This window comes from Pseudochaenichthys georgianus, unplaced genomic scaffold (assembly GCF_902827115.2).
Source record: "Pseudochaenichthys georgianus unplaced genomic scaffold, fPseGeo1.2 scaffold_612_arrow_ctg1, whole genome shotgun sequence".
NCBI classification, from domain to species: Eukaryota; Metazoa; Chordata; class Actinopteri; order Perciformes; family Channichthyidae; genus Pseudochaenichthys; species Pseudochaenichthys georgianus.
Genome location: NW_027263170.1, coordinates 15,736 through 39,304, shown reverse-complemented (window position 1 = coordinate 39,304; position 23,569 = coordinate 15,736). Strand labels below are relative to the sequence as shown.

General features: G+C 42.8%; 1 protein-coding gene across 1 annotated transcript in view; it reads left to right on the top strand.

Moving 5' to 3' along the window:
- LOC117443439 (dedicator of cytokinesis protein 3-like) overlaps positions 1-23,569 on the top strand; it is a gene marked incomplete at its 3' end in the record, with an annotated part of 49,053 nt that overhangs the window by 12,584 nt on the left and 12,900 nt on the right. Inside the window, exon 3 of the mRNA XM_034079425.1 lies at positions 4,006-4,102. Within this exon, the coding sequence (XP_033935316.1) occupies positions 4,006-4,102 (97 nt within the window). The remainder of the gene's footprint in view (positions 1-4,005; positions 4,103-23,569) is intronic.

Here is a 23,569-nt window from a genome sequence, read left to right as displayed (position 1 = left end):
AACACACATCAAAGGACTAGACTACAAAGGGGTGTGAGGGGACAGGGGCCAGACAACATAACTTCAAAGAGACTGCCCTAATCAACACATCAAAGAACTAAACAACAAAGGCACTACACAGGGGGGCATTTCACACCTACATCAAAAGGATCTCGAACAATGGGAGGCGGGACTTAGCTCATTAACATGATTGTACCCAATCACATCAAAGGATCTCGCAATGGGAGGCGGGACTTAGTTCATTTGCATAATTGGGGGCGTGTCACCTGTCACTTTTTCATGCATACTAATGAGACGAAAGGGGTATCATTACTACTTGCGTGCATGTGTGATGTGAGAGGATAGTGTGTGTGTGTGATGTGAGAGGATAGTGTGTGTGTGCGTGCGTGTGTGTGTGTGTGTGTGTGTGTGTGAGAGGAGAGTGTGTGAGGAGTGTATGTGTGAGGATGGTGTGTGTGTGTGTGTGTGAGGTCTTTCTCTGCAGGTTCAACACGCAAACCGTGAAATAAATGCTCTGAGGTTTGTTTTGTCCGTGCTGCAGGAACACGGGGAAATGACTGCTTTAGTGGAGAGAACAGTGTTGGAGGAGTGTGTAGAGGTGTGTAGAGGTTGTACGGAAGAGGATTAGGGCCAAAACATTTTGTAGATCCGACCGAAATTGATTTTTTTCATTTGAATTCTAATATTAAAGTCAGAACTCCGATTTTAAATTCAGTATTCGAAGACAGAAAGTCAGATGTATGGAAAGAATAAAAGTAAATCTCCAGCAGGGTCTCCAGCACGAAACTGCCGAATGCTAACCTGCATAATTAGTATACATTGTGTTAATTAGCATTAATGTCACTATGTAAACAACAGCATAACAAAATGACCTAAAGTAGTAGACAAACAAAGTTCATATACACAAACACTTTAAGACTCTCTTTCTTAATGGTTTTGTAGCTCAAACAGTAATTCCAGTGGTTCAGTCTTTAGAGATGCATCATGTTAAATCGTGTTTTTAATGCTAAACCCTAATTGGAAAAGTGACTAAAGCAGTCAAATAAATGTCGTGGAGTGAAAATACATGTCTTCCTTTTGAAATGTAGTGAACTAGACGTATAAAGCAGCATTAAATGGAAGTAAAGTAGAAGAACATACACAGTCAAATGTCTTTCCACCCTGAATGTTTCCCTGTTTCAGTTTCAGATCTTCCGGTTGATTAAACACAGTTTTCCTTTTGTTTCGTTGCCGTTAAAGTCACAATCTGTTCCCTGTTTTTGGAGGTACTTAGTGCAACCAAATGTCCCGGGTACTCCCAGTCTTAACATGACACATGTGAACATTGGTGCTCATTGATTACACGCAGCACTGATGTTTTTGGGCAGAATGTTCTTCTTCTGTGGTGCATTGGACTGTAGCTCTGACTTCCCCCGAAAACACAAATCACTTGAACTCACCATTGTTGAAGCCTAACTGTGTGTAACGCAAAACAAAGGAGCCACAAACTGTCACGATCTGTCTGTGTTGTGTTTTGTCTTGCCTTTTTCTGTCTTTGGTTTCATGTTTTATTGTTTATTGTTCATTCTGTTACGGTTGAGTGAAGCAGGCAGGACCCAAATGCAGAATAAACTGAAAAAATACCTTTATTTCAAGGTCTCGAGGCACAAACAGAACACTAACACGAGAACACAGTCAAAGACAAACAATGAACCAACAAGGACGGACAGAAAAACCAGAACTTAAATACACACAAGACTAATCACACACACAAGAGACAGGTGAGGAGGGAGGAGAAAACACAGGGGCACCAGGTGAACACAATCGGGTAATCAGACAGGAGGGAAAACAGACAGAGAGCAACAGGCAAGACAGGGGGTGAAGACTTTTCAAAATAAAACATGAAACCAAAGACAGAAAAAGACAAGACAAAACACAACACAGACAGATCGTGACACAAACAAGGTCAACTGTTTGTTCTGTAATCTACCAATCATGCAAACATGTCAATACATGTGAATAACAGCGATAACTTACATGGTGCATTGATATTAAATCATATGTGCAATATTTACATGTTGAAAGTTCATATTCACAGTATCCCAATACGTTTGATTCCATGTGTCTTACATGTATGTTTATAATTTAAAAGCATAACATCTGATTTATTAAATCCTCCAAGGAAGTTACGTTTTTTTATATTCTCTGCACGATTACTGAAAAACCTACTGGTCTGTTTGTCATGATATTTGGGGGAAGGGCAAAGAAGAGGTTATCCAATTAAAAAAAATGTCGGATCCACTTTTGTTAACATTGCTTGAGTGTTGCGTTCATGTGCTGTCGGGATAGTCAGAAAAATGAGTTCCCAACTAGAACCTTTCACATTGTTCGCCCCCTCAAATCGGAGTGGACATAGAAGAAATGTGTTTTAATTTGTTGTGATGTCATTAACAATGACTCATTCAAGTTAGATTAGATTCAACTAGATTTATTTGCATTGATTTACATTTGCAAACGTTTTTCATCAGACAAAGCATTGCACATGAAGGAAAGAAACTCCGGCCCATTCCCAAACCGCCCCCTACACCCTACCCCTACACCCTACCCCTCCGTTTGCGCGTTCATGCGGAGGGTCCGCCATATTGAGGGCTGTTCCAAAGCAACGAGTGTGGAGGGGGAGTGGGCTTTCAAGCCCTCAAACAGCGAGTCTGCAGCGGTGCTGACTTGAAACCGGTCTCTACCTGACCGGAGTCACGCTGTGTGTGTCCTCAGGAAACACGCTGTGTACAAGTAGTTCCAGCAAACATCCACTGATAAATTGCGATGTTAGCAACCTCATGATAACCTCATATGTTTTAACTTAGGATCAAACCTGTGTTTAGTCTAGAAAAGGTAAATGTGTGCATTTTATTATAAAGTTGTGTATATTTACAGACCGTTGCAAAAACTAAGAAGCTTATAAACATCAGGTTTAAAACTAAAAGAGCTTTGAAACACAATGAAAGATGTTTGGAGTTTTATTTGAGTTATTCATTTAAACTTTTTGTCAAAGAGATGCTGATTTGAAACCGTTGTTAGATACAGTTACGGCATTTCCTGTTTCTTCCGGAGAGAGGGGAGGCCGTCCCAAAGCTTGCTGCTGTATTTACTCCCTCCATCTGACAGGAGGAGCCTCGTTGAGCTGCGAGTGTGGCTCCAGACGGAGTTCACTCCATCACGGAGGGGTAGCGTCGAGGGGGTGGTTTGGGATTGGGCCTCCCTCTGGAGGGAACACGGGGATTTTAGCCTCTGCAGACCATTTACATGCACTAAAACCAATATAGCACACTACATGGAAGGGAACCCCCCAAAACTAGAATAGGGACTCTTTAAAACGGAGAAAATGGACTTGAATTGCTTTGGAGGAGAGGGCGCGAAGAGGCAGAACATTAAAAAATGTGCTTGGATAGAAATGTGAAGTCTAATCTCAGAGATGGAGTTTTTAAAGTAATGTGTTTCTATTTTATCTCTCAAGACTTATTAATGCTCCACCTTTCTCTCTCTCTGCCTTCCTTAGACAAACCCATCACTCCCCCCTCATTTATTCAAATCTATGAAATAATCTTATGAAACAAGACTCCTTATCTTCATTTGCGCTGGGGACGTATAACTTAAGTATAATTTATAAATGTTCTGAAAGATTGCATGCACAAAGAAATGTGATAAACAAGAACATGGTTTAGTGTCAAGATGTGCACTTTGGACATGTTAGTGAACTTTTAATTGAAAATGTAAAAACTAACATTGCACTTTAAAACAAAGTAAACTACAAATAATTCCTCCGTCCTCTACTGACTCTGAAATGTCCCAACAACAGGCAGCAGTTTGTTATTTTCCTTTAGTAAATGTTGTCTTTTTGCTTTATTTTCTCTAAACTTTCAATAGGAAATGTAAAAACTAACGTTGCTCCCGCTGCTGAACACTGTTTTTAATCAATAATCCCCTCCATGTTAGTGTTTTATTAAAGTGTTTGTGTGTTTCCTTCAGGCCTCATGAGACGGTGGTTCCTCTGGAGGATCCGATCATCACCGAGGTGACGGCAACTCTTCAGGAATGGGCTTTACTGTGGAAGCAACTCTATGTGGTGAGCTGAAAAACATCTCCTTTATAAGATAAGAACAGAGGTGGGAAGTATTGGAGTACAAATACTTTGTTACTGTACCTAAGTACTTTTCTCCACTACTTATTTTTCTGACGACTTTTTACTTTGACTTCTTACATGTTGAACACAAATACCTGTACTTTCTACTTCTTACGCTTTGAACACAAATACCTGTACTTTCTACTTCTCTCATTTCCCAAACAGCTGGTTCCTTTAGTCTGAATGTGTGTTTGGTGGCGTGGTCATTATTCTTTAGAGTCATTGCGTGCCTATTGGTTTGATCACGATCCGTGTATCCATCATTTCCTGGTCTTCTCTAAAGAAGAGGGACCAATGGAAACGTTGTCATGTTGGCGTTGTTCAGCATGGAAACATTCATTAGCCAACAATGACATTATTGTTCCATTAATATAAAGGGAGGTCAGGTATTCTTTAAAGCAGCTGCTAGCTATGGGTACTTTTTACTGAAGTACATTTCAAAGTTCTTTACTTTGACTTGAGTAAAGAAGTGTAGTCAGTACTTCTACTTTCATTACATTACATTACATTGCATTTAGCTGACGCTTTTATCCAAAGCGACTTACAATAAGTGCGTTCGACCAACAAAATACAAACTTGAAGAAAACAGAATCATAAAGTACATCAGGTTTCATAGAGCAAAAACATTTCAAGTGCTACTCAACTGGCTTTAGATAAGCCAGTCCTTTATTAGTATATAAGTGTTACGGTAGAGCGAAGGAAGCAGGACCCAAATGCAGATTAAACTGATTATACCTTTATTTCAAGGATAGAATAGAACTTGGACAAACAGAACACTCACCGGTGACCCAGGTCATGACACAAGACGAACCGACACTGAACACTGGGAGACAGGGGAATTTAAACACAGGGTAACTAGACACAGGTGGGAACAATCAGGGGCGGGGCTGACACTGATGAGCACAGGAGACACACAAGGAGTGACAGGTGAAAACAATCAGGAAATTAGACACACCAGGGAAACTAACGACAGACATGAAAACACAGGGAAAAGAGACCAGACAATATACCCAGAGGAAAACATGACAGGGAGAACAGCAAAACACCCAAACCAAGACATAGAAAACGTGACATAACAAAATAATCGTAACAATAAGTGCTTTGTTAATAGTTATATCGCTCGAAGTGGAGTCGAGAGAGATGAGTTTTCAGTCTGCGCCGGAAAGTGTGTAAGCTTTCTGCTGTCCTGATGTCAATGGGGAGCTCATTCCACCATCTTGGAGCCAGGATAGCAAACCCACGTGTTTCTGCTGATGGGAACTTGGGTCCCCCTCGCAGCGAGGGTGCAGCGAGCCGTCTGGTTGATGCAGAGCATAGAGCACGTGCTGGGGTGTACGGTTTAACCATGTCCTGGATGTAGGAAGGGCCAGATCCATTCGCAGCATGGTACGCAAGTACCAGTGTCTTGAAGTGGATTCTAGCAGTTACCGGAAGCCAGTGGAGGGAGCGGAGGAGCGGCGTGGTGTGGGAGAATTTAGGAAGGTTGAAGACCAGACGAGCCGCTGCATTCTGGATGAGCTGCAGAGGTCGGATGGCACATGCAGGTAGACCAGCCAGGAGGGAGTTGCAGTAGTCTAGGCGTGAGGTGACGAGAGCCTGGACCAGAACCTGCGTGGCTTTCTGGGTCAGCTGGGGACGCATCCTCCTGATGTTGTAGCAGCGATGTTTGCAGTGAAGGACAGGTTGTTATCTAGGGTCACACCCAGAGTCCTTGCAGTCTGAGTCGGGGAAACAACAGAGGTGCCGATGTTGATTGTTAGGTCAAGAGTGGGACAATCTTTTCCCGGAAGGAAAAGCAGTTCAGTCTTGTCAAGGTTGAGCTTGAGGTGATGATCAGACATCCACCGAGAGATGTCTGCTAGACAAGCAGAGATGCGTGCGACGACCTGGGTCTCTGAGCGGGGAAAGGACAGGATTAATTGGGTGTCGTCAGCGTAGCAGTGGTATGAAAAACCATGCGGGCTAATGACTGATCCGAGCGAGTTTGTGTACAAGGAGAAGAGGAGGGGACCGAGAACAGAGCCCTGAGGGACCCCTGTAGTTAATTGACAAGGGTCGGACTCGGACCCTCTCCAAGTAACCCTGTAGGTGCGGTCTTTGAGGTATGAGGTGAGGAGGGAAAGGGCAGAGCCTGAAACTCCAAGTTCTTGAAGAGTGCGAAGGAGGATCTGATGGTTCACCGTATTGAATGCAGCAGACAGGTCCAACAGGATGATGACAGAGGAGAGGGAGGCTGCTTTAGCAGTGTGCAGTTCCTCAGTGACAGCAATGAGAGCAGTTTCTGTGGAGTGACCTGCCTTGAACCCAGACTGGTGCGGATCCAGAAGGTTGTTCTGATGGAGATAGCAGGAGAGTTGTCTAAAGACAGCGTGTTCAAGTGTTTTAGACAGGAACGGGAGGAGAGAGACAGGCCTGTAGTTTATAACATCTTTCACCAGAGTATTTTTAAACACGAGGATCTGTACTTCTACTTGAGTAAAGGATGTGTGTACTTTTGAAATCTCTGGATAAGAAGTACTTTATTGATCCCAAAGTGGGAAATGTTTGTGTTGGAGCAGCATAAAAAGACAAGGCATTGTACAATACAAATAAAAAAACTAGAAATAAATGTTCCAAAATGTAAACATCTCAATAGCAATAACATAGCATTAAAGAAAAGTAGAAAATATACATGTTGAATTACAAATGTACAGTGACAAAATATAAAGCAGGATATTATACTTAAGTATGTGAGGAATGGAATATTAAATATTAGATTGGACATAAATGTAAAATGTACAGTGTGGTTTTAAGTCCAGTTGTCTAAGGAGCAGATAGTGTTGTTTTTCTCCACATCATGCATTCATAACGTTATTGATGAATCATCATTATGTGCCACCTGGAGTTCATTCCAAGTGTTTAAACTAGAGTGATATTGAATGTAGTTAAACACAGTTTTTCTTTCTTTTTTTAATACTTCATTTTTAAGTCGTTGACAAATTACAACAACAACAAAAAATACAGAATTTCAGAAAAAAAGTCAGCATTTTGAGAAAAAGTCAGAATTTTTGAAGAAAAATACATAATTTTCAGATTTTCAGAAAAAAACCAACATTTTGAGAAAAAACTCTTTCCTACAAGAACCGGTATTCCTCCATCTTGTGACTGTGTAACTCCCTCTCTTGTATATCAGCATACTAGTTCCCCAGAATATGTGGAAGTGATCAGCCATAATATTGCTTCAGATTCTGGACTGCCATTCTGATAATATTTTCTTCTTGGAGTTATGAAAAAACTAATGATATTCTTCCATGAAAGTTCTCTCCACTGGCCAGAGCTGGAGGCGGTGGCTTGTATTTTACACGTTAGACCATTCTTCTTCTGTTAAAGCTACACAGTTTTTCTTTCTTAAAGGTGACATGTCATGCTTTTCCGGTTATCGCCCGTCCCCTTGTTGTTATGAAGGTTTTTATGCATGTAAACGGTGTGCAGAGTCAAAACCCTCAAAGTACACCATGTAGGGAGTAAAACTCTAACACAGAAAATACCTCCCCAAAACGCCTCGTTGGAGAAACGTCACTGTCCATTTGATTCTTCCCGGTACATCATGATGTCATGTCGTCCCCGGAACGAAATGGACTAATTAGTGGAGCCGTAATGTTACGTCCGCGGAGCCGTTACGTTAAGCCCCCGCTGATTGGTCCAAATTGACCAATCCAAGGACTTCCTCACACACTCAGTGCATGCAGCTCTGCTGATCTCTCCTCCCTGGCTGCAGGCTGATAACAGACAGTTGGGATCGCGGGGAAATTCTCTCTGTGGACCCATTCTCACAGCGTTTATCAACCTTTTTCTTACTCGATATCAAGCCACACTTATTGTTTTTACTTCGGCTGTGACTTTGTGTGTGCTCAGGGTGAGTTTGGCTGTGTTTCGCTGTGTATCACTAAACAAGGAAATCACACCTCCACGGAGCTCAGCGCGATTCACAACGTCCCGACTGGTCCCGACCAATCGGAGCACACTGGGCTCACAGGGAGGGGGGGGGCTGGAGCTGCAACGAGCCGTTTGGTGGAGAGAGTGAATACACATACTTTACAGAGACGCTGAGAAACCAATGTGAGTTTGGAACATTGCACAGTATAAATCTATTCTAGTAGACCTCAACAATGGAACTATGATCAGTGGAAATGGCCATGACATGTGACCTTTAAATAAAATAAGTGTGGAGAGGATGGCATGAACAGTCAGAGGCTGGGTAAATAAATATAAATCTATTGTCATGTCTGTGAATACTGGAAGGTTAGATGTACGCTAAAAGCAAATGGCAGACAATATGTTAAAAGTGTTTCAATGCATTAAGGCCACGGCACGACTAATGAAGAAAAGCAGAGGCTGATTAATGTGAACCGTTCATGCCTAACCAGGTCATTAATTATGCTTACTAACGCTTGAATAAACAGCTTTGTTAACATTATGCTCTGCCCACGTTTTTCTTCAAAGTTCATCCTGTAGAATGTAGAGATTTAAACTGAAGGATCCTCGTGATTTAATCAATTTAGGAAAGGAAAACAATGTTGTGTTGTTCATTTATATAAAAACAAACTAGAAACTTTGCACATTGACTTTAAGGGAAATGCTGGAGCTGGTCTTTTGTTTTTTGAAACAATATATTTATTAATGTTTCATTATTTTAAACAACAGTTACAAGACACGACAGACCTTACACAAACTTACATAAATAATGAAAAACAGAGGCAAAAACAAGACAGGACATTATATGACATGTTTTTTTAAATATAGGTAACACTTAATATTAAGGTACACAAATCAACTAGTTGTTAATTAACATGCATATCAGCAGAATATTGGTTCTTTATTAGTCATTATAAAACACTTATTAATGCCTTATTCTACAAGTAATAAGCCATGAGTTGAGAGTTTTTCCTCAATAACCCTCCAAGTAAGGAAGTTGTTGTCCACGAGTTCTGGGGCCTATGCTACGAACCTGGTTCAACCTAACCTGATATGTTTGAGTTAGCCGGTTGGCCTAATCCAAAACATACGCGCTCTCGCTAAACGGTCCTACGACGCTGGTTATCAAGTGGATCGCTCAGCCAGCCGTGTCCTATCTAGTTAGGTGCGCGTTCACATGAAAGGGGTGGTATCTGGAGCATTCGACCAATCACAAACATGGAGAAGCGCACTGACAGCGCAGCGTCATACTTCCTGAATGAAAAGTGAACTTTAATACTAGTCAAAAATGAAGAAGTTAAACTTTAAACATCCATGACTTAAACACTTGATCAGGATCAAAGCCTCAGAGCTGCAGCTGCAAGGTGAACACAGCTGGAACAGAACAAGTGTTTGAATGCGTACATTAACAGGTTTATGATATCACTGCGCGTCTAACACACGATCTGACTCTCATTACCTCTGACTCGAGTGTTTCGTCAACTTAATGTGTTGCTTAAAATAATACTTCTGCATACAGTATGTGACGCTGTGAGTGCTGCACGGCCAGATACGGCTCAGCTGACTCAGATCAGGAGATATATGATACATTATGAAGTGATATGCCGCGGACTGTACTTAATGTACTCTGATCCGGTTACTTGTGTTGTGGCCGATATTTAAGAGCTTTCTTAACGCTAATGTTATAATAGTCAGATTGCTCTGAAGATGGAGGTGATATTCTATTCATGTTCACGTTCACACAGTCGGTGATTTTTGCCGGCCGTCTTTCCTGCGACGGCAGCTTTTCTGTATTTCCTTTCTCCTGTAATATGACTTGATCGCTTTAAACTCCGCACACTGAGCTCTGATTGGTCAGCAGGCGGTGCTTTCACTGAGTTGAGCTCTTAGCCTGCAACCTAACCTGGTCCCGACCAGGTTAGCTGCTTAGCATAAGTTACCATGGAGATCTAGCCTGCTAAAAAGAGAACCAGCTTCGTAGGACCGGAAAGCCGGAGTTTGCCCTGAATTTAGCCGGCTAAGCGAAAATCCTGCTTCGCAGTATACCCCCCTGGTCTTAATGTGCTCTGCTCAATATGGGCCTAATAAGGCAGTACCACTAGAATAGTAATTCTCCCATAATAACACTTAACAAATATGATCTATTGTTATATAACAAGACATGAAACTAAAAGTGTTAATTGAGTCAAAATAACTCAAAATGTGGTATTTATAACTCAGAATCCCAATTTTAAAGTGAAGTCTTGTTCATAAGAAATAAGCTGGTAGTTTGTGTCACGATCTGTCTGCGTTGTGTTTTGTCTTGTTTAGATCTGTCTGTGGTTCCCTGTCGTTAGTTTCCCTGGTGTGTCTGATTACCCGATTGTGTTCACCTGGTGCCCCTGTGTTTTCTCCTCCCTCCTCACCTGTCTTGTTTGTGTGATTAGTCTCGTGTGTATTTAAGTTCTGGTTTTTCTGTCTCTCTTTGTCGGTTCGTCTTGTGTCATGACTAGTTCGTCGGTGAGTGTTCTGTTTTGTCTTTGTTTATCACCTAGCCTTGAAATAAAGGAATTTTCAATGTATTCTGCATTTGGGTCCTGCCTGCTTCACACACCGTAACAGTTTGTCTCTAACATGTTGATTAACAACTAGTTGATGGTGAATTGAGGGTACCTTAATATAAAGGGTAGCCAAATATATGTACATGTATGTGTGCCGGTAACAAGCTGTTGTGAAAACAGTGTCGATGTGATGTGCAGTACCTTATCGCTGCATTCAAACATGTTGCACAAAAGGATCATGTGGTCCCTCCTCTGATATGAAAAGGTGTTTCTGCAGCATTACTTTAGAGATAATCTCACACTGTAAAAACATTGCCAAGTATATGTGTCTAATATCTCGTCAGAATATGTCTTTACTCTCGATGTAAACATAATAACTGAAGAGTGAGATAGAGGCTCTTGTTTTTAGACAATGCTTCTTCAAGACTCTTGAAAACATCTTTGAGCTGCTGTGGTTTTTGTAAAACATGGTTTTAACAAATACATCTTACTTGAATTAAAATACAAAACAAATTCTTATTGGAAAATCACCAACTAACATCAGACAACTGAACACTTACACTTATAATAACATGTACAGATCCTGGATATAGTTCAACATAAGGATATAGTTCTCAGCTGATCAAGATCTCCTTTATTAAATATCCGTCTTATTTCAAGTTCTCTTACCAAGCAAATCTCCACGTGTTCTATTGGCAGATCTTTTGACTTGTCTAACCAGCTTGTTTCATTCTTCTGGTCCTTGGTCTCGGAGCAGCATGTGATCCAGTGTCAAAGTACTCGGCTCCGGCCAGCTGTGTGTGAACTTGTGTGACTGTGATTCAAACCGTGTTCCTGCTGCAGGTTGTGTGTTCCTCTCGTTGTGTCTTCTTGTCTTCAAGGTTCTCCTTCAAACCTCCTGTCTCTCGTCCTTGTGCTGCTTGACATGAGTTTTAAAAGAAAAAACATGAAGAAAGTTTAGTTCCCTGGAGTCTTGGTTGAATCTCTGGACCATCACAATAGATGATATGATTCAAGCTCACTGCCGTATAGCTGTGTGTTCGTGTGGTCGATCGTCGTCACTCCAAAAGGCCCTGGCTGCCATCGATTACTAAAAACAAAACAAATAATCTCCATTATTGTTCAAACTAAGTTATGATTAAAAATTAAAAGCTTTATGAATCAAGCTGTATTTTACATTCATAGCACACAGCGATGTTTCACAGATTCTCGGGCAATGCAGAGGCATGTCAGGTCCTTCAAATAAAATATCAAATATATCTAAATGAGCCAAGAACAAGGACGTTGGGATGCACTGTTTATTAGAACACTCTACCATCGGAGGCAAAGACACAATAAGACACTTTAGACAAATGAGGTGCTGGTGTTTCACATATTTACCATCTTTCCCATATTTTTACAAATCCACTCGCACTCAGGAAGCGAAAATAAATATGAGAAGAACTTTTCTTTCATGGTGAAATATACCGAAAAGATGATGAGAAAAAAACACTAGTTTGTAATCACATTTTTGTTAAAGTGCACAAAGTAACACAAAGTTAGCACATCTGTGAAGACACCCCTACTGTGACCACACACACACACACACGCACGCACGGCACACACACACACACACACACACACACACACAGAGCAAGATAGACACAAACACACACAGAGCGAGAGACACAGACACACATAGAGACAGACACACAAAGACACACATACACACAGAGAGAGACACACACACACACACACACACACACACACACACACACACACACACACACACACACACACACAGAGCGAGAGACACACACACACACACACACACACACACACACACACACACACACACACACACACACACACACACACACACACACACACACAGAGAGAGACACAGACACACACACACACACACACACACACAGAGCGAGAGAGACACAAATACATACAGACACACACAGACACACACAGAGCGAGAGAGCCACACACACAGACACACACACACACACACACACACACACACACACACACACACACACAGGATACGTCTTTGCAGAGTCGATACATGTTATTTATTTAGCCTTTTGTAAAAAGCACTGCTCTCTCCCTTCCCTGTGCTCTGTGTGTTTGGCCTTTGCACACCGCCCCAGGGAACTCAGACTTTGCTCAGAGTTAAAGTTACTAACTCTTGGGCGAATCCAAGAGCTGGAGCTGCATACATAAGACAAACAGGAACATAGGCTGAACTCTCAAAGCACCCACATCTGGAACATGGAGCTCCAGCTGCACATCAGGACACGAGGAGACACGGGACATGCGGACGAAGAGGCTCCTTTGATGGCAAATAATAGTCAGGTTCATTATAACTTGATTTTAACTTTCGTGGGATTTTTGTGGGGATTTGCTAAACTATACATTTTTGGAAAGGGTATTGTATAAGGATTCAGAAAATCCATGTTTCCATTTGCCCAGATGTCTATATGGCGGCCATATTGGAATTTCCAAATTGATTGCAAATAAACCCTAATTGCAAAAACAGGCGAATCCTAAACGCAGTTGCACACACTGCTACTGAGAAGCAAAGGGACGCATGCTGCGGTGCGAGAACATAGGTGGGAACTGAAGAGATGTTGCTCAGAGTCATTTAGTTTGGGATGAAGACTGGCTGCAGAGTGCTTTTGTTTCATAAAGAACAAGGTCAGATGGACTGAGGTGACGAGGAGACAGTGTTCACTGCAGGTAACAGGGAGCACGAGAAAGGTGGAGTGTGCATCAATAAGACTTTAAGAACCCAGAGCGGGAGAAGAGAGAAACACATCTCTGCGATTAGACTTCACATTTCTATCGGAGCCCATTTTATATTTTCCACCTCTCCTTTTCCTCCATCGTTCTGCTTCTTAATCTCTCATTCACTCCCTCTCTATTATCTCTTAAATGCTGATGTGTCAAAGTAGATAAGATTGTGTGTGTGTGTGTATGTGTGTGTGTGTGTGTGTGTAGGCGGGTTAGATGTGTGAACAGGAAGGAGGTAGGAGAGGGAGACAGTGGTGACAACCGAACAATGATTGAGGGATGTGAAGACGGAGGTGTGTGTGTGTGTGTGTGTGTGTGTGTGTGTGTGTGTGTGTGTGTGTGTGTGTGTGTTGCCTTGACGCAGAGGCTGACAGTAAGGACACGCAGTGGGAGGGGAAGTTGTCCTTGTCCATTTCTCAGACGTCTTGTGATTCAGCTGAACAGAAGCAAGGACTCACAGAGTGTATAGCACTTCTCTGACTGAGGCGTCTCACTCAGTCTGTGAAGCTTCAGCACGTTGCTTTATAAACAGCTATAGACCGTAGAAGTAGACATAGTCACCAAGCTGTTTGTTTTACGGCTTTGAAGCCTCACATTTAGCAGCGTTGTCGTTGTTGTGGTCCAATAAAGACCACTTCAAAGATACCGTGCAGGTTATTAAGTCAACTCGTTAAGGTGTGTCATTAATAAAGACACACCTTAACAGAAGATGCTGAATGTTTAGAAACAAATCAACACCATCAATCAGTCACACACACACACACACACACACACACACACACACACACACACACACACACACACACACACACACACACACACACACACACACACACACACACACACACACACACACACACACAGCACTTAAGATGTAAATGTTACATCGTACTCACTCTTACGCTGGAAACAACGTCCTCATACATGTGCACATTGTTTACATTGTAATTCTTAGGAAATCAACCATTTTGTTGGGATGTTTACAAAATAAACAAGTATGTGACCCTCAGCAGAGCAGAAGAAGAGCGTCCAGCGTTCAACACTCAGCTTTCTGACCACGATGAGAACACCTTCTGGTCTCCATCGTGCCGTACGGTTTCCATACTTTACACATAGGGACGCACTTCTGCACTTTGTGATGTCTTTTCTACATCAACATGTGTCCCCGGTGTGTGTGTCCGGTGTGTGTCCCCGGTGTGTCCCCCGGTGTGTCCCCCCGGTGTGTGTCCCCGGTGTGTCCCCGGTGTGTCCCCGGTGTGTCCCCCCGGTGTGTCCCCGGTGCGTCAGGGAACTCACGCAGCGTCAGAAAATAAAACCGTCTCTCTTTTCCTCCGTACCCAAATCTCTAAAAGATTTGCGTCCGATATGACGTAACATCTGAAATGTGGACCCACGGCCCAATCAGAAACGCTGCTATCAGAAACAATGCCCGACTGTTTTGGACGTAATATGGTTGGTGTTTACATTAGCATCGCTAACACTCAGAGCTAACCTGTACTGGAGAGCATGTGTGTGAAGAAGCAGGAAGTAAAGAGGAAGTCATCTTGTGGTAAACCTGAGAGAAAAAGAGTTTGAGCTCCAGACTGTTTCGGAGAGAATCCTTGATGTGGTTTGGAACATGATTTGGCGTTTAATCACGGCAGCATTTAGCTGAGTTTCCGTATAATTCTCCTGCATGAGCTCTCGTCTCGGATATTGTGTTGTTCTTCTTTTTTGTAAAGCTGTATACCCAGAATCAGCACTTTAGTAACAGGGCTGAAATAGAGGGGTTTGAGGCTAGAATGGGTGATCTTTGGTATTTTGAGCAAAACACTTCACAAACTGGGAATCTTGCCAAGTATATTCGTCTGATATCTGGTCAGAATGTGTCTCTCCACCTGATGCAAGACGTATTCACTTCAGAAGTGACACTGCACTGAGATATCGGGTGCTGTTTTTAGATAATGCAACATCTTGTTCAGTCAAAACATCTTATTTTGAGTTGTATCTCAAATGAAACACATATTTATTAGAAAATCACCAACTAACAACAGAAAACAAAAGACTTTTGAGCATTTGCGGCTTATATTTCCTGATTCTGGTCAAACATAGTTCAAAATGAGTTCTCCAGCTAAGATGTGATTGGTCTAAATATCCCTCCTTAGTTCAAGACACCTCACCAAGCTAATGGTCACTTGTTCTTTGGCACATTTTGAAGTGAAAACAGCTCGTTTTCATTATTAACTGTTTTTTGGAGCAGCATTTTTTCCAGTGTAGACATGTTTTTAGAGACCTATAATATATGCCTAAAAATAGTATAACACGAGACCTTTAAGTAACAGCGAGAGAGTAAATGCTCCTATCGCTCATCATCTCTCCTTCCGTCGTGTCACACACTCTCAGAGAGATGTGTGTGAGAGATGTGTGTGTGAGAGATGTGTGTGTGTGTGTGTGTGTGTGTGAGAGATGAGAGATGTGTGTGTGTGAGAGATGTGTGTGTGTGTGTGTGAGAGATGTGTGTGTGTGTGTGTGTGTGAGAGATGTGTGTGTGTGTGTGTGTGTGTGTGAGAGATGTGTGTGTGTGTGTGTGTGTGTGTGAGAGATATGTGTGTGTGTGTGTGTGTGTGTGTGAGAGAGAGATGTGTGTGTGTGTGTGTGTGTGTGAGAGATGTGTGTGTGTGTGTGTGTGTGTGTGTGTGACAGATGTGTGTCAAAGGCCAAACTCTGAAGTGATGTTTTAACACTGTCGGTCACACTGAGGGAAGTGACAGCAGAGACCTGGGGGGAGGGGGAGAGATGTGTGTGTGAGAGATGTGTGTGTGAGAGATGTGTGTGTGAGAGGTGTGTGTGTGTGAGAGATGTGTGTGTGAGGGGGACAGACCTGGTAACACACTGTGGAGCAACAGGACACACAGCAGCTCTGACAGACTGGGTCAGAGAGACAAGCTGCATCAGACTCCCTTTCTATCTGTCTCTGGAACATACATTATGCAGAGAGGCGTAGCGTGTTTTTAAGAATGTTTATAAAAAGAAAACATGCTGCAGTTGTTTATTTATGACATGTTTTTCCCTTCAAATGCACACAGATGAGTGGACTTTATATAAATATATATGTTTATAATGCAGACAATACACAGTGACCTCAATAAAAAACATGTGTTTAAATGAACAACTTTCAAAAAGTGTCAATACAACTGATTGCACTCTTCCAGAATTGGGAGTGTGCTCACAGCAGACTTCTTTCAGATAATAATAATAATTAAAGCTGCAAGCAGCGTTGAGCGGGTCTTCGACGTTCCGCAGGCTGTTGTCCGCACGTCGACGTGTCTAGGTGTCTCGAGGACTCGGCCGGTTGGCAAACGTGTGGAGTTTCAGGCCGATCGGACAATATATTTAGGAGTTACAGCAGTAACACAAACATTGTGTTTGATGGCGAGTGATCTGTCGCCATGGCAACGGCATATTATGACATCCCATAATACGCCTCGATGTGTTGAGGGCTGCATGGTGATCAAACCTGTGAAGTTTTGTGCCGTTTGGAGCATGTTAACTGGAATTATGAGAACCATGTTTCATGGCCACCATTTTGTTACCATAGCAACGACATTTGAAGAAATCTCAAAAGTGACACATATATGTGTCGAGGGCTTGACGGTTAGCACACATGTGACATTTGAACCCTTTTTTACCATTTACACAGGAGTTATAGCAATATCGTGCTTAACAGCAAGGAATGCGTTGCCATGGCAACAGCTTTTGAGGAAAACTCACTATTGTCATATTGAGGGGTTCAGGGCCAGACCATTAACTGTCATCTGAAGTCTGGTGGCGTTTAGACCATTTTCATAGGAGTAACAGCGACACCGTGTTTCATGGCGAGGGATGCGTTGCCATGGAAACGGCATATGATGACATCCCCTAATTGACATAGAGTTGTTGAGGGCCGGACCATTAATGATAGTCTGAAGTCTGGTGTTGTTTGGATGATTTTCCATTGAATTAGGAAAACACTGTTTCATGGCGAGGGACGCGTTGCCATGGAAACGGCATATGATGACATCCCATAATTGGCGTAGAGCTGATGAGGGCCGGACCATTAATGATAGTCTGAAGTGTGGTGCTGTTTGGACGATTACCCATTGAATTACAACAACATCATGTCTTATGGCGAGGGAAGCGTTGCCATGGAAACGACAAATGGTGAGATTTCAGATTTCACGTAAAGCTGATGAGGGCCGGACCATTAATGATAGTCTGAAGTCTGGCGCAGTTTGGACCATTTTCCATTGAATTAGGACAACACCGTGTTTTATGGCGAGGGAAATGTTGCCATGGAAACGACAAACGGTGAGATTTCAGATTTCAGTAGAGCTGTTGAGGGCCGGACCATTAACCATCATATGAAATCTGGTGCAGTTTGGAAGATTTTCCATTGAATTAGGACAACACCGTGTTTCATAGTGAGGGACGCTTTGCCATGGCAACGGCATATGAGGACATCCCATAATTGACATATAGCTGTTGAGGGCTGGACTAGGAGCCATCATATGAAGTCTGGTGGTGTTTGGATGATTTTCCATTGAATTAGGACAACACCGTGTTTTATGGCGAGGGAGGCGTTGCCATGGAAACAGCATATGAAGACATCTCATAATTGACATAGTGCTGTTGAGGGCTGGACTAGGAGCCATCATATGAAGTCTGGTGGTGGTTGGATGATTTTCCATTGAATTAGGACAACACCGTGTTTCATGGTGAGGGACACGCGTCCCTCGCCATGGAAACGGCATATGATGACATCCCATAATTGGCGTAGAGCTGATGAGGGACGGACCATTAATGATAGTCTGAAGTCTGGTGCTGTTTGGACGATTTTCCATCGACTTACAACAACATCGGATTTTTTGGCGAGGGATGCGTTGCCATGGAAACGGCATATGATGACATCCCATAATTGACATAGAGCTGTTGAGGGCCGGACCATTGATGATAGTCTAAAGTCTGGTGGTGTTTGGACGATTTTCCATTGAATTACGACAACACCATGTTTCATGGCGAGGGATGCGTTACCATGGCAACGGCATATGATGACATCCCATAATTGACATAGAGGGCCGGACCATTAGCCATCATATGAAGTCTGGTGCTGTTTGGACGATTTTCCATTGACTTACAACAACATCGGATTTTTTGGCGAGGGCAACGGCATACAGTGAGATTTCAGATTTCACTTGGAGCTGCGCGACCGATTTCCAATTTCAATTGGGTCTTCGCCGACCTAGGTCTCAGACCCTAATAATAATACATTTAAATGATATAGAGATACACAAAGACACTTCAACATGTCTACTGTACTTTACTGCATTAATTAAGAATTAATAGATCGACTAAAATGTGTAAAGACACCTCAGAGTCCTAATTTTTTTCACATTTTTTGCTTTTCTTTTGTCCTTACTCTTTTTCTTTTGCATGTCTTTGATGCACATGATTATTTCACGTCTGGCGTTTGTTTTAATACATTTAATACGTTTGTAGGTGTCAGCGCATGTAAATGGTCTGCAACCACTGGCTCAGATAATGAACAACAACAACATAAGTTACCATAGCTATGCAGATGACACACACATTTACATAACCATTTCACCAGGAGACTATGCTCCAGTTCAAACACTGAGTAAGTGCATTGAACAAACCAATGACTGGATGTGTCAGAACTTTCTCCAATTAAACAAAGATAAAACTGAGGTAATGGTTTTTGGAGCCAAGGCAGAACGTATAAAAGTTAGCGCTGAGCTTCAGTCCTGCAATGTTCAAACCAACAGATAGAGCCAGAGATCTAGGTGTAGTCATGGACTCTGACCTGAGTTTCAACAGTCACATTAAAACAGTTCCTAAATCAGCCTACTATCACCTAAAGAATATATCTAGGATTAAAAGACTAATGTCACAGCAGGATCTGGAGACACGTGTCCATGCTTTATCTTCAGTAGACTCGACTACTGCAATGGTGTCTTCACAGGTCTCACTAAAACATCTATTAGGAAGCTGCAGCTGATTCAGAACGCCGCTGCTCGAGTCCTCACTGACACTAAGAAAGTGGATCACATCACTCCTGCTCTGAAGTCTTCACACTGGCTTCCTGTGTGTCAAAGAATAGATTTCTAAATACTGCTGCTGGTTTATAAAGCACTGAATGGTTTAGGCCCAAAATACATTTCTGACCTCCTGCTAAACTATGAACCATCCAGATCTCTCAGGTCTTCAGGGACTGGTCAGCTTCCTGTCCCCAGAGACAGATCTCTCAGGTCTTCAGGGACTGGTCAGCTTCCTGTCCCCAGAGACAGATCTCTCAGGTCTTCAGGGACTGGTCAGCTTTCTGTCCCCAGAGTCAGATCTCTCAGGTCTTCAGGGACTGGTCAGCTTTCTGTCCCCAGAGACAGATCTCTCAGGTCTTCAGGGACTGGTCAGCTTCCTGTCCCCAGAGACAGATCTCTCAGGTCTTCAGGGACTGGTCAGCTTTCTGTCCCCAGAGACAGATCTCTCAGGTCTTCAGGGACTGGTCAGCTTCCTGTCCCCAGAGACAGATCTCTCAGGTCTTCAGGGACTGGTCAGCTTTCAGTCCCCAGAGTCAGATCTCTCAGGTCTTCAGGGACTGGTCAGCTTTCTGTCCCCAGAGACAGATCTCTCAGGTCTTCAGGGACTGGTCAGCTTTCTGTCCCCAGAGTCAGATCTCTCAGGTCTTCAGGGACTGGTCAGCTTTCTGTCCCCAGAGACAGATCTCTCAGGTCTTCAGGGACTGGTCAGCTTCCTGTCCCCAGAGACAGATCTCTCAGGTCTTCAGGGACTGGTCAGCTTTCTGTCCCCAGAGACAGATCTCTCAGGTCTTCAGGGACTGGTCAGCTTCCTGTCCCCAGAGACAGATCTCTCAGGTCTTCAGGGACTGGTCAGCTTCCTGTCCCCAGAGACAGATCTCTCAGGTCTTCAGGGACTGTTCAGCTTTCTGTCCCCAGAGTCAGAACTAAACCTGGAGAAGCAGCGTTCAGTTATTATGCTCCAAACATCTGGAACAAACTCCCAGAAACCTGCAGGTCCGCTGCAACTCTGACTACTTTTAAATCCAGCAAGAAGACTTTTCTTTTTGTCGCTGCTTTTAATTGAACTATTCACATCTTAAACTGCACTGTAACTTTTATCCATGTATTTTTTCTTTTAATGTTTATTTTATTAGCTTTTATTTTTAATGACTGATTTTAAATGCCTTTTTTTTTTAATGTCTTTCATTTTTGTAAAGCACTTTGAATTGCCTTGTGTTGAAAAGTGCTATATAAATAAACTTGCCTTGCCTTGCCTTTGCAGACCACACAAACCTACAGTATACACACTACGGGTAAAGTAAAACTCCCAAAAGCAGAATAGGGCCTCTTTAAACCTTATTTTTGTCTTTTTGTCCACACACACACACACACACACACACACACACACACACACACACACACACACACACACACACACACACACCACACACACACACACACACACACACACACACACACACACACACACACACACACACACACACACACACACACACACACACACACACCACACACACACACACACACACACACACACACACACACACACACACACACACACACACACACACTCTCTCCAACCTTACCAACGTGTAGAGGAGCTTTGTGCTGCAGACTGGCCCGTGGGCGGAAGAGAGAGAGAGGTAAAGAAAGGAAGATGGGACAAGCTTAGGGGGTGTGAGGGAGGCAGAATAAAGCTGAGGTACACAGAGAGAGAGACACATTGTGAGAGGATCCAAAGTGTTTGACTGGCTGTGATTTCTCCTCTGGGTTGCATCGCTGTGCAGAGCTTTGGTAGAATCACAGAGAGCAGAGAAAGGAGAGGATTTATCATCCAAACACACCTGTAAGTAGCTCCAATCATCTCTTTATCCGTGTATAGAGTGTGTGTGTGTGTGTGTGTGTGTGTGTGTGTGTGTGTGTGTGTGTGTGTGTGTGTGTGTGTGTGTGTTTAAATCCCTCCAGGTGAGTGTGTGTGTGTGTGTGTGTGTGTGTGTGTCCATACTTGTGGGTTTTGAGCTGCGTGTAAACTTGGTCCAGGATCTATAGGCTTTGATAAGTGCACTGTCATTTATCTGTAAGCTGACTCACTAACTGTTGCCTTGGCGACGGGGACATTGTTGACATACAGTAGCTGCTTTTATTTTGGTGCATTATTGGAAAGCATACGAATAAATATCACCCTAACCCTAATATATATCCAATGGTGTGTGTGTGTGTGTGTGTGTGTGTGTGTGTGTGTGTGTGTGTGTGTGTGTGTGTGTGTGTGTGTGTGTGTGTGTGTGTGTGTGTGTGTAATATATACAGGGTTGGGAGGGTTACTTTGTAAATGTAATCAGTTACTGATTACTGATTACATGGCTCTGAAAGTAATCCAAATACAGTTACAGTTACGTGTCTTAAAAAAGTAATCAGATTACTTTTAGAGTACTTTTGGATTACTTTCTTTTTCCATCACGGATGGGTATGTTTTGGTGAACAGGAGACACAAAAAGCAAACGGAAACTGAACGTGTTTTTACTGTTTTAATGGCTTATCAAGAGCACACTGAAACATCACATCTGAAACGATGCAACAACATAATACACGTTTTGGGGATGCAGCTTGGGATGTGAGGAGTGAGGACACGGCTTAGAACGGGCGTGTCGCCTTCTGTCCTGCCAGTGTTGGCAGGACATGCATTAAAATGTCGAACTCGGACTTCATTTTAAGGACATTTCGGCCAGGGGTGTAGAGCTATATTTGTTTAAGCACCGGATTGGCAAAACAGGAGAGTGTGTGCACCAGTCTGCCTTGATCTATGAATTAATGTCCGTGACACTCACAGTATTTGCTGCCCATAGCTGATTTATAGAAGGAACACCTCCTTCACTTCATGACCTCTCTGCAGCGCCAGGAGGCAGCGGGAGGGTTAACTCAGCCTCTGAGAAGACGAGCTCGCAGTGCCTTTCGCACCGCCTTCGCTGTGTTTACCTTCAGAAATAATCATTAGAAAGGCTAAAGAGCGACCGCTGGCTGATGTGTTTTAACCACACACACGCGATTTAAACGCAGACTTGTGTTCCTCCATGTTTCGTTGTTATTGTTTCAGAGCGAGCGGACCCGCGATTTTTTTTCAAACGCTTTTTTGGCCCATCTGCGGCGGTAATAGGTTTTGTGGGCTGTGATGATTCCGCTGTACCTTTAGTAATGAATATTAAATGTTGAGAGGAAATCTTTCCACCAATAATTCCAATAAGTAATCCAAAATGTATTCACTTCAGGTTTACGAAAGTAACTGTAATCAGATTACTCGTTTTTCAAATGTAACGCGAGCTGAATACAGTTACTTGATTTTTGTATTCTGATTACGTAACGCCGCTACATGTATTCCGTTACAACCCAACCCTGAATATATACAGTCAAGGTACGAGACCACTAAGTCAGGAACACAGAGATGTTAGCCTTTGCAGACCATTCACATGCACTGAAACCTGTAGTATACACTTGATGATAGGGAGAACCCCAAAAGAACAACTGGGCCTCTTTAAGAGCAGGGGGGTCTTCCAGCTTCAGCGAGCTTTGTGCTTTCATGTTCTCCACTTTGTGACTTGTATGGCCTGAATACGACGTTTCTAGCCTGAAATAATGATGTAAGAAATGTAATTATGGAGGGAAGCATTTTGAAAATGGACGTGTAGGGTGTAGATGGAATCGAAATTGCTGAAACATGTGGACAAAATATGTTGTAAAACTTCCTTTCAGTTCAGAGCTTCAGTCTGGTTTCTACATTTGTTTCCAAATAATTTTTGTGTATTCATTTGTATTTTCTTTAGGTGTGTTATTTGTCTCTACTTGTCTCCACTGTTTGTCTCTACTCGTCTCCACTGTTTGTCTCTACTCGTCTCCACCGTTTGTCTCTACTCGTCTCCACCGTTTGTCTCTACTCGTCTCCACTGTTTGTCTCTACTCGTCTCCACTGTTTGTCTCTACTCGTCTCCACTGTTTGTCTCTACTCGTCTCCACTGTTGTCTCTACTCGTCTCCACTGTTTGTCTCTACTCGTCTCCACTGTTTGTCTCT